Source organism: Acartia tonsa, chromosome 12, assembly GCF_053477335.1.
Source record: "Acartia tonsa isolate MP-2025a chromosome 12, ASM5347733v1, whole genome shotgun sequence".
Classification (NCBI taxonomy): Eukaryota; Metazoa; Arthropoda; class Copepoda; order Calanoida; family Acartiidae; genus Acartia; species Acartia tonsa.
Window position 1 is genome coordinate 47,616,351 of NC_137271.1, and position 11,753 is coordinate 47,628,103.

Here is an 11,753-nt window from a genome sequence, read left to right on the forward strand (position 1 = left end):
GGTGCATAAAGTTAAGTGTTCAAACGTTTCCACCACTAATTGCAAACTACAGTGTTGGCAATTTTGTTTTATCATCATTGGGAATGTACATCAATTTAACGGCCTTTGTCTTATCCCTTTAGATCCATGGGTACAGCCGGAATTTTTTTATATTTACGATAATTTGTCTTCCTCTAAAAAGATGTAAAATTAATATCATGGACAGTGTAATAATGGATATATTATTACTTGGATGTTGCACCAGATTTTCATATATTCCCCATCTAACTCTTTTACCCTATCCATTCCCCTCCTACTGGATGAGCGAACTGTTCAATTAGGGTTGTCCATGATATCACATGACGTCAGTTTTCCTCTGTCATAATATCAACGAATAATCTATATCCATTGTCAAAAATAAAAAATGTAAACCTACAAAAGACGACATTTTAAAACATTTTCCAATATAAAATCTACAAAGATCTAATTTGCAGGAAGGGAGGAGACAAATGGCGACAATAATCTATAGCAAAAGTATCTCATTTATATAAGATTCTTCAACAATTAAGGGGGGGCGGGGGTGTCTCTCATATCTCCTTAAAAATTGATCCAAAAAAAATTTGAAATGCTTGGTTAAGCCATAAGATTTTACTGGACTGAAAGATATAAAATTAAAGTTAATTTTAAAGTTGCTTTACCTCTAGAATTTTTAGACTGCAAATGAAATATTATTGATCTTTTTATGTTGAGAGTTTTTGTTCTAAAAGTGCTATGTTTTTTTAAAAATTCACATTAAATAATGTAATAACAAAGGTGAAACTGCACAAAACAAATTTCATGAATAATAAACAATTTCAGAAGTACATATTTTATTGAAATATTGCATAGTTATAATCAACAATTATACTAAGGTAATAAGATGAATAATATACTTATCATAGCATTATAGCTAAAAAACCTAACAAATTAGTAAAAATAATTATTTTTGATGAGAATAATTTTTAAATTTTTCCTCTATAAATCGAGACATCTTTGAAAATATAATCTTATTTCATAAAGTAGTATGGTTGAATTGTCCAATTTTATCCAATTTTCAGAAGGGGGTGAGACACTCCCTTCTATAAATTAGAAGTAAAATAAGATTTAAAAAATAAATAATACAATTAAAAATATATCAAATGTCCAAATTGGACCAAAAAATCTTTAAATTGTTGTTATGATCACAATAAAACAAATTTTAATTATGTAATAAATTGGAGTTTCATTAGTCATATTTTATTGATATCCACAGCATGCGGGTTTGCTCCATGTTCCAGCAGTATTTTTATTATATGTGAATATCCCTTTTCTGCTGCATACATAAGACTTGTATTTCCTAGATTTTATTTGTTTTTAGATAGCTTATACAAACAAAGAAAAATATGATGCTATAATATATAAATTTTAATTCTTAATGTGCAATTTATAATTCGAAGTAGAACATTGAATCAAATGGGATCTATTCTTCAGGGAATATACTACTGGTCATGTGGTGATGTTAAGCTATTTTCTTTGGGGGTGGGACATCCCCAACCCCCCAGAAAGCGTTCCCAGCACCAAAATATGTTTTTTTTAATATGTTTGAAATAAGTGGTTACATCTGCCAAAGCCCCTAGAGGCTAGAGGCGAAGCCGCAAGTATTTAATAAGTAACTAACCATTGTTATCCTTCGCATTTATGTCTGCTCCGCTATAAAACAGCTCCTCTAACGTATATGCATATCCATTCTCTGCTGCATACATAAGACTTGTCTTTCCTAAATTATATTTGTTTTTAGATTTCATATAAACACACAAAAATATTATGCTATTATAGATAAATTAAATAGTGTTAATATGCAAGTTAAAATAAAGAATCAATTTTGATTTCTCCCACACGGGATTCCTCCCAAACAGGATACCTCCCACACAGGATTCCTCCCTCATGCTATTCCTCCCACACAGGATCCCTCCCACAGGATTCCTCCCAAAAGGATTCCCTCCCATGGTATTTCTCACACGGGATACCTCCCATGGGATTTCTGCCAAATAGGATACCTCCCACAGGAAAACTTCTATGGTATTCCTCCAACAGTTTTTCTCTCACATGATACTCCTCCCAAAAATGTTTCAATTTTTTCCCATTTTCAATTTTTCAGGGTGGAGTGAACTTCGTAAAAAATTTGCATCTAACATGTTATAGAAGGTAGTCACAGTATTCCTCCCCATGGGATTCCTCCCACTTGATTCTTCCAACAGGATCCCTTCCACGGTATTGCTCCCATACAGGACTCTTCCCACACAGTATTTCTCCCACAAAGGATCCCTCCCACAGAGGATTCCTCCCATGGGATTCCTCCCAAATGGGATACCTGTTATGGTATTCCTCCCACAAGGGATCCCTCACATAGTATTTCTCCAAAATGGGATTCCTCCCAAACAGGATACCTCCCATGGTATTCCTCCCACACGGGATCTCTCTAACAGTGGGAGGAATACTGTGGGAGGTAACCCATTTGGGAGGAGTCCTGTATGGGAGGAACACCGTGGGAGGGATTCCTGTTTTGAGTAACTAACCATTGTTATCCCTTTCATTTATGTCAGCTCCATTGTCCGACAGTGTTGTTATTACAAGGTCATATCCCTTTGCTGCTGCATACATAAGACTTGTCTTTCCTAGATTATATTTGTTATTAGATAGTTTACAAACAAAAGACAAATTGAAGCTATACTAGATAAATTTTAACTGTTAATACACAATTTAAAATAAGGCATAACTACAAGTATAAAAAATGATTTTTAATAAGTAACTAACCAATGTTATCCTTTGCATTTATGTCAGCTCCATACTTTAGCAGTTTTTTTATTATATCTGTGTATCCATTCTCTGAACCATACATAAGACTCGTCTTTCCTAGATTATGTTTATCATTTGATAGTTTACAAACAAACAAAAAATTGATGTTATGATAGATAAATTTTAACTGTTAATATGCAAGTTTGAATAATGCATAACTAAAGGATGTTTTTATTTAGTAGGACAAAAGGATCTTGGAGAAAGTAGCTTCGGACAAAGTAGCTTCAGACAAAGTAGCTTCGTACAAAGTAGCTTCGGACAAAGTAGCTTTAGGACAAATGTTTTGAAATTTGGCGGCTGGCAGCTTACAATTGGCAAAATTACAGGTAGGAAATAGAAAATCGGTCAAGGAGTGGTCAAACAGTCATGACTTTACTACTCACGGAAGTTTTTTATTGCTCAAGGAAGTACCACAAAAATTTTTAGGTCTCTAGCTGTAATAGAAGCCACGATAAACATGATATAAGTCCATATTAAAAGCAGGACATAAAATTGGTCATAAAATTGGTCAGGAAGCAGTCAAATGGTCAAAGGGTCATAACATCACTATTCTTAGATGTTCATTTAAATCCCAGTATTCACCAAAAAAAAAATTTAAGTCTCTATCTTATACACAAAGTCAAAATGAAGAAATTGAGGTTTATTTAGAATTTTTTCTAAATTTGGTGCAACCTAACCGACTTTGACCAGACGCCATGACTGAAACAGACCAGATATCCTTATAAGATCAACTCTTGCTGACTTATAATTATTAAACTTGAAAAGTTATGAAGTTACAACTCTCTTACCTACAAAAAAAAGGACATTGAAAAAACAAGAGGGGGGAGGGGTCAATATGATCTGTAAGGGTTAACCAACTTGACAGAAAATAATAATCAATAATTAATTTTCTTCACTGAAGTGTTGAGTTTTATATCAGAAAAAAAATGTCTTAAAAACCATTTTTTTCAAAGTGCCTAATTTTTAAAGATTATAGGAGCATAACCAATTAAAATGGTTTGCAAAAATGCTTACATTTTTTAAATTTAAATTGCACAGCTTATGTTAATAGTATAAAAATTTCATGAATACCATTAGAACCCTCATAAGCTCTAGTTTTTGAATATTTAAGTACCATTCCTGTACCATGTATAGTTTAAGATTATGTGTTAAAATGTTCCAACTAACTTAAAACTTTTTTATCTTTCTAACATTTTTCAACCTAGTTCCTCACACTCCACCAAAATGCTTGTTAGGTTAGAAACAGTTTAAACAGGATGTACTGTGACCATATGGTGAGTTTTTCCTCTTAATTCCCTAATTTAATTAGTACCTTCACATAGTAGAAAATTTTAAAATTAATTTTGGTCATCAAATTCAACTTTTATTTTAGAATACCTTCACCTTCGTTGTCTTATTTTGTCTTTTATTTTGATCATGCAATTTCTTTCACATTATGTTATAATTATAAAAATTAATGAATACCATTAGAACCCTCTGCTACCTTCTGCTAATTTTCCTAGAGACATTTTTATTAAAGAAATGTTCATGCAAATTTGTGAAATTTTAATTAAAGATTTCACAAATGCTATTACTTTTTTAAAAAATAATTACTATATTTTTTTTTCATAAAAAAAAATTAATCAAAGGATTTCTGAAAGAAACCGCGTGCAAAAAAACCATTTATATTAAGTTTTGGAAAAAACCTCCTTAATAAGTGTTTAAATGTCATCTTAGTGTTCAAAATATTATATTTTTCGGTTTTTTTTTTCTGCTAGCAAACTATAAACTATAAATGATAAAGTTTTTTTTAAGAGATAGCTTTGTGTATAAAAAATTGTTTTAGTATAATAAAATACATTATATTAAAAAAAAACATTATTTGATATATATATATATAACTGAATAATATCCAGTAGATCCGGTTATGCTTTTGATTGTACCGGAGGAAAGATGATTATGATACAATGTGATAATTGGCTAAAATATTCTCCATACAAAGGATTTACTATTATTAGATAAACAATCCTAATAAATTAATACAGTTTTTAGACATCATAATTATACTAAACAACTTTTATCCGAAGCTAAATTCAAATATTTAAAGAAAGTTGTATTAATCACTTATTGCAAAAATACCTGTCAAATTGTTTACTCTCAATCAATTTTTTTTGTGGTATGATTGTGTCTATGTTTTATTCCTATTGGTCATATTAAGTGATTGGGGATTTAGACATCCTATCTTTAAAATACCGGCGGTTTTTATAGTAAAATATCTATAACTGTCTAGAAAGTGATAATAGTTAAGATTCTAAGATTAAATTTTTTGTTTAAAAAAAACACAGAAATAATTAAAATTTTATAAAATTAACATAATTTTTGAAATCTACATAAAAAAATTCTCAAATATATTGTACAAACATATTACAGGGATACGGAATTTGCAGAAGATTTCCTAGGTCCTTTAGATATTTTAGAGAAAATTACAAGTATCTTCATATAAGTATCTCTAATATTACTCTAAATTGACCAAATTGGACAGTTATATTCAATGGACAAATTCATACTTTTTAAGCCTATATAAGTCAACAGGAGGATGCTAAAATGTACTATTAAAGAAAAAATGTAATTCAATTTTTGTGTCATAGGGTTGTAAAAAATTTAAAAGGCCAATCAACTATTCTTGGAAAAAAATTACTAGAATTGGAAGATTACATTTTTAAACTGCTTGGAAATGCTTAAAATTCTAACCAATTTTTGGTTTATTTACAATAATTATTTCTATTTTTCTTAAGATATGCTTCTATTTGTTCAAAATATCAGATGATTGTGTTTTATTGGCTTCCGCATTACAAAGTGACAACATTATATAACATAACCTACCTTAAAATCCTTGCTAAAGTTGGTTAAACTTCAATTTATTTAAAAAACAGGAATTATTTTTTTCTTTAGTATTTTAATAAAAACTTCAGCATGCTCTTCTTGGATGATATAGTCTTAAAAAGTATGTATTTGGATTTTCCATTGAATATAGATAGTTTTAGGCACCTTAACTGTCTAATTTGGTCAATTTGCAGCAATATTAGAGGGATTTTTATGAAGATAATTGTAACTTCTCTAAAATATCTAATTTAATGTTTCACCTTTTTGCTGTATAAAAAATGATTTTACAGAAATACTTTGAAATAAGATATCTCAAAAAGTATTAGAGCTAGTAAAATGTGAGAGAACCTTTTTGAAAGCTCCAATATCTGCCAATTCAACCATAATGTGAATGAATTTGAAGTGAAAGTAAAATTTGATCACTAAAATTAATTTTAAAATTTTCTACTATGGAAAGCTACTAATTCAATTTAGGGAAAGCATGTTCTGAACTCACCATAAGGTCCCCGTACATCCTGTGTAAACTGTTTTTACGTTTTTTTTCCCCTAACCTAACAAGCCTTCGGGTGTGGTGTGTCTGAAAATATAAGAGCTCAAAAATGCTATTTATATTTACAAAAACAAGGGTTTAATGATTTTAACCAAATGCATGACATTTTTCTACTATAAACACAAGCTGCGCAAATGAATTTTAAAATGAATACATTTTTAACACTCTTTAAATAGATCATGATCCATAAATCTTTAAATATAACACATGTTGGAAAAAAATTGTTTTTTTAAAGGAATAATTTGTTGAAAACATAAAATTTTTTCCTGATATAAAACTCCCCACTTCAATGAGAGAATGAAATATTGATTATTAATTTGTGTCAAGTGGGTTAAATAAAGAAATACTTTTGTCCTATTAAATAAAAACACAGTGTTTAATATTAAGAAATTATATTTAATAAGTAACTAACCATTGTTATCCTTTGCATTTATGTCAGCTCCCTTTACCAATATTGTAAATATTACATCTCCATATCTTTTATCTGCAGCAAACATAAGGCTTGTCTTTCCTAAATTATATTTGTTTTTAGATAGTTTACTCAAACAAACAAAAATCTGATGCTATGATAAATAAATTCTGAATGTTAATATACTATTTAAAATAAAGCATAACCATAATAATAAAAAAAATATATTTAATAAGTAACTAACCATTGTTATCCTTGGCATTTATGTCAGCTCCATCTTCCAACAGTAGTTCTATTACATCTATATATCCATTCTCTGCTGCAACCATAAGGCTTGTCTTTCCTAGATTATATTTATTATTAGATAGTTTACAAACAATAGAAATATTTATGCTATCATAGATAAATCTTAACTGTTAATATGCAAGTTAAAAGAAGGCATAACTATAATAATTAAAAGTGATATTTAGTAAGTAACTAACCATTGTTATCCTTTGCATTTATGTCAGATCCAACTAACAACAGTTTATACATTACAATTGCATATTTTTTCTCTGCTGCATACATAAAACTTGTCTTTCCTAGATTATATATATTATTAGATAGATTACAAAAAAAAAGAATAATTTATCCTATCATAGATAATTTGTAACTGTTAATATGCAAGTTAAAATAAGGCATAAAGACCTCTCTCCACGCACCTTGAAACATACTCCGCTTATGAATGCGGTGTAAAGCGTCCAATCGCCCATCAGACAACCAACTCTCTGAGATGCACGACCTTTGTCTGAGAAGTCCCAACTGTGCATGGTAACGAGTTGCGCCTGTTTTGGGCAAAGGCATTCCCCCCCACTCTAACTATTTACGTTGCGCATCTGACATAGTAGCAGTGGAAACCAATTTTAACGTCTTTAGCTATGACGCAGTGTTGGACTGAGATTCGAACCTATCACCTTCCCGACATCGAGTGGATGCGCTACGTGTTGAACCACGGTCGTGGGTACTAAAGTAAGGCATAACTATAATAATTTATATTTTATAATTATCTAACCATTGTTATCCTTCGCACTTATGTCAGCTCCATTCTTGGTTAGCATATATATTACATCTACATATCCTTTCTCTGCACCATACATAAGACTTGTCTTTCCTAGATAATAAATAGATGAATGTTAATAATTTCAAAACAATTATTTTACAAACAAAAAAAATGATGATATGATAGATAAATTATTAATGTTAATATACAATTTAAAATAAAGCATAACTATAAGAATAAAAAAAATGATATTTATTAAGTAACTAACCATTGTTATCCTTCGCATTTATGTCAGCTCCAACTACCAACAGTTGTTCTATTACATCTACATATCCATTCTCTGCTGCAACCATAAGACTTGTCTTTCCTAGATAATATTTGTTTTTAGATAACATTGATGCTATGGAAAATAGATGAATGGTAATAATTAACCATTAATAGTCAGGTCCTATTAGTTATGCGTAACATTTAACTTAAACAAAAGCAGAAGAATAATGATAAATAAGATGTATCACTAACCATTAATATCCTTCGCATTTATTTCAGCTCCTTTTTTCAACAATATCTTTATTTCATCAATGTATCCATTCTCTGCTGCAACCATAAGACTTGTCTTTCCTGGATTATATTTGTTTTTGGAAAAATTGATGCTGTGGAAAATGGATAAATGTTAGTAATTAACCATTTATAGTTAGGGACTATTATAAATGCTTAACCCAAAAACTAAGGCATAAATAAAAAAAAAATAAGAAAGGTATTTCTTGTATTCATTAGAATATTTAAATGTACAATCATAAGATTAAAACCATTTTTTTAGCCCATGCCTTCAGCATCTCAGTGCTAAAGAAAAACTGGATTTAATCTCATGATAGTATATTTTATATCCATGGAAAGCTGTTTATAAAACGATGTGAGAAATAAAATTAATAACATTACAAACCATTGTTATCCACAGCCTGTATGTCTTCCACATTTTCTTTAACATTTCCTATCACTAGATAATATTTGATTTTAGCAAAATCATGCTAACAAAAAATACAATGATATGAAAAACAGATATTAGACACAGATCTATTTTTGAAAGATGTATCAAATATATACTCTGACAACTGTAGAATCATACTCAACAGCTAAAAATAAGAACAGGTCCCTAAACAACTTTTTTGGAGGAATTTAAAGTTTATTTTTAACTAATAGATTGATATTTTTTATAGATAATTAGGGTTTAATTTTTATTTTTCAGTAAAATTTTTGCTTGTAGAGCATATAATTAAAATGAAAAATATGAAAACTATACTGATTAAAGATACACTCTTTCTAAACCCTGCTTAGATCATAGTCAGCTGCAATGCTTAATTTTCATTTGCACTAAGCAACGGGTATTTCAGTAAGCCACAGTCTAAGCATCAAAATTCTTATTTACCAATTCCAAGCCTAGCCACCATATTTCTAACATAGTTGCAGTCTCAATGAGACTTAGCCACCCATTTCACTAAAAACCATAAGATTACTACTTTAAAAAAATGTTTAATACCTTTTCCTTGTGATGCTGAAACACCCATGAGCAATATCAAACATACCTACATAAAGAACAATACAGTTAGAACAGTAGACAAAAAAAATGGCTATAGTTTGTTTGTTGACATTGGCTCTTTCTTTTATGAGTGATTATATTGCACCTTATGAAAAGATACAATAAGGTCACCCAGTTTTAAGGGCTACTTTTTGACTTTTCATTGCCCTATTCAATTTCCAAATTAAATAGCCCCATGATGGCCCCAAATGTTCATTGCTCATTCATCACCCCGTAACTAAATTATTTATACCCCCTTGATATCTTCCTTGCCCCATTTCAATTTACATTACATCTCCAATGCTCCTACATAACCCCTTAATTGAATCTACATTACACTCTAGTTTTGGAAATATAAGTACCATTTTTGTGCTATTTGTAGTTCAGGAGTTACATTGAAAAATGTAATAAAATTTTTGTAAAAGTTTAGGTGAGCTGGAACATTTTACCTCGTAGCCCCTATACTATATGTAGCATAGTAATGGTTTTTATATATCCTAAAAAATAGAGTTTATGACAATTCTAACAGTCTGCATAACATTTTTCTACTATAAGCACAAGCCGCACAATGTGAATTTATAAAATGTGCACATTTTTTAAATAACATTTAAATACATAAATCTTTTGAAATAAGGCCTTTTGAAAAACCAATTTTTCAGACATAATTTGTTATAATAATCATTTTAAATATTTGAAACATAAATGCCCAAGAACAGGTTTTTAAAAAATATAAATCATTTGTATAATTATTTCTTTTTCTATGCTTATTTAAGATTTTAAAAAAGACATTTGATGAATTTAATGTTTTTCTTTATTTATTACTAGCAGCTCTCCTAGAGGCCTCTAGGGGCACTTGAAGATGGGGGAGTTGAATTTGATAAAGCTAATTTGGTTTTAGATTTAAAAAGAAAAAGTACAAACAAATCTTTTTTTGCGGGGGGGGGTTGCATGCTCCCTCCACTCCTTTGTAGTAAAATTTTGGTGGTGTGGGTATTTTTTTCTAGTGGCGATTTCTTCTGGGAGAGTGATTATGGCCTCTAACAAAATAGTTATAAAACTTCCCAGGACCTGTAAAGGAGAACCTGATTGGTTCAGTGGTTGACAAGATCCTTCAGTACAAACATTATACACACATACAAAAGACAAATAGTCACCCTGTTACTTCATTATAAGGATTTTCTGTAGTATTCAGATACAATTGACCTGGTTGTAAATTATTATTTACTTACCAAACTGATGAAATTCATGTTCAGCAAACAATTGATACAAAATGACTGAGAAAACTTCAAGCAGTATTAATATGAGAAGTAGGCATTTGCAAAGAACCACTTACCACTCCTTTATTTGCGCAGATTTTGTAATTTCCCATCTTCTAAATTTGTGCCCCACATGAGGTTATTATGTGTATTTATATTTTACTTATTTATAAATAAAGAATTAATACGTTATCTAATTTTGGATTCCTAGGACAACAAGCTATAATATCATAAACGAGGCATCACTATAATCAAAACCTAAAATAGATTTATGTTTTGAGGTTTCTTTCTAAATTCAGAGTTCTGCTTTTGTGGTAGTTGTCATGTTATTGGATTAAATGTGCTAAAATAAATCTTTTTTATGATTTTGAGATTCAAAATAAAAAGCAGGAACCGGATTTTAGCCAAATTGAAAAATCATATATAGCAAGTATTATAGTTATCTTGTTACCTGATGCCTTCAACCCCTCAAGGCTACCAAAACTGATTATTATTATTTTCTTATAATTTTTATTTTCATATACGGGGAAATTTGGGGACCGTAAGTGGGTCTATATATGGTAAAAGGGATATCTTGGAACTCAAGTTTTGGAGTTTGGTGTAATTTACAGATTCATACTTATATCAGAATATAAAAGTACTTTTAAAATTTTTTTAAATTACTTAATTTTTGCAAAATCTTCTTCCTTTTGAAAAGATTGTATCCTTATATTCTTAAAGTAGTAGGTTGTCTGTATAAATGTATGTATGTAGCTTCAGATATAAGATATTTAAATAATTTCATAATGGTAATGGTTAGAATGTGTTACATAATTTAGCTTTTTATTGTGTAGTTAGAAGCCACTCCTTTATTTATTAGCTAAAAGGAATTTGGGGCCCACAATAAAACATAATTTTAGATTACGAAATTAAACTTTCTAAATAAGTGCATTGACAGACAGACAACCACATCCATTTAAGTAAGTAATGACATGCAAAGTCAGGTTCCAATTAGTACAATATATATGGGTTTTCTAGAGTTTTTTTAGAAATAATTTTTTAATAATTTATCTACAAAATTTAACTTAGGAAAGCAATATTTAATTGTTTATTTGCCCTTTTTAAATTTGCATACATTATCAGACTACAGACCCATCTGTCATCTGTATATAATCTGCAAAATGTACTAGCTTATGCAATTACCACCTACAGAGTTCAATAAAAATTTTGCA

At 29.7% G+C, this 11,753-nt stretch overlaps 1 protein-coding gene across 9 annotated transcripts; it reads right to left on the reverse strand.

Annotated features, from left to right (window-relative positions):
• Nucleotides 1-831: 831 nt before the first annotated feature.
• Nucleotides 832-10,622, reverse strand: LOC145333735 (uncharacterized). 9 transcript variants are annotated; one of them, XM_080178948.1, is made up of 13 exons: nucleotides 10,516-10,622; nucleotides 9,248-9,293; nucleotides 8,654-8,707; nucleotides 8,233-8,331; nucleotides 7,982-8,080; nucleotides 7,726-7,824; nucleotides 7,157-7,255; nucleotides 6,919-7,017; nucleotides 6,678-6,776; nucleotides 2,812-2,910; nucleotides 2,574-2,672; nucleotides 1,676-1,774; nucleotides 832-1,354 (listed from the first exon to the last, which is right to left on the reverse strand). In XM_080178948.1, the coding sequence occupies exons 1-13, from the start codon at nucleotides 10,531-10,533 to the stop codon at nucleotides 1,248-1,250; spliced, it is 1,116 nt and encodes a 371-aa protein (XP_080035074.1). In that variant the 5' UTR covers nucleotides 10,534-10,622; the 3' UTR covers nucleotides 832-1,247. The 9 variants fall into 9 exon arrangements, with proteins under 9 accessions (XP_080035074.1, XP_080035077.1, XP_080035075.1 ...); XM_080178951.1 differs by lacking the exon at nucleotides 6,919-7,017 and having other exon boundaries at nucleotides 10,516-10,612; XM_080178949.1 differs by lacking the exon at nucleotides 2,812-2,910 and having other exon boundaries at nucleotides 10,516-10,612.
• Between the last annotated feature and the right edge of the window lie 1,131 nt (nucleotides 10,623-11,753).

Excerpts from the sequence above, each read along its gene's own strand:
- LOC145333735 (XM_080178948.1), bottom strand. Across the intron at positions 8,708-9,247 it reads TTCAGCATCACAAGGAAAAG|TGATAGGAAATGTTAAAGAA; the intron begins GTATTAAACATT and ends AATATTATCTAG. Across the intron at positions 7,256-7,725 it reads AAGTGCGAAGGATAACAATG|GAAAGACAAGTTTTATGTAT; the intron begins GTTAGATAATTA and ends TATATAATCTAG.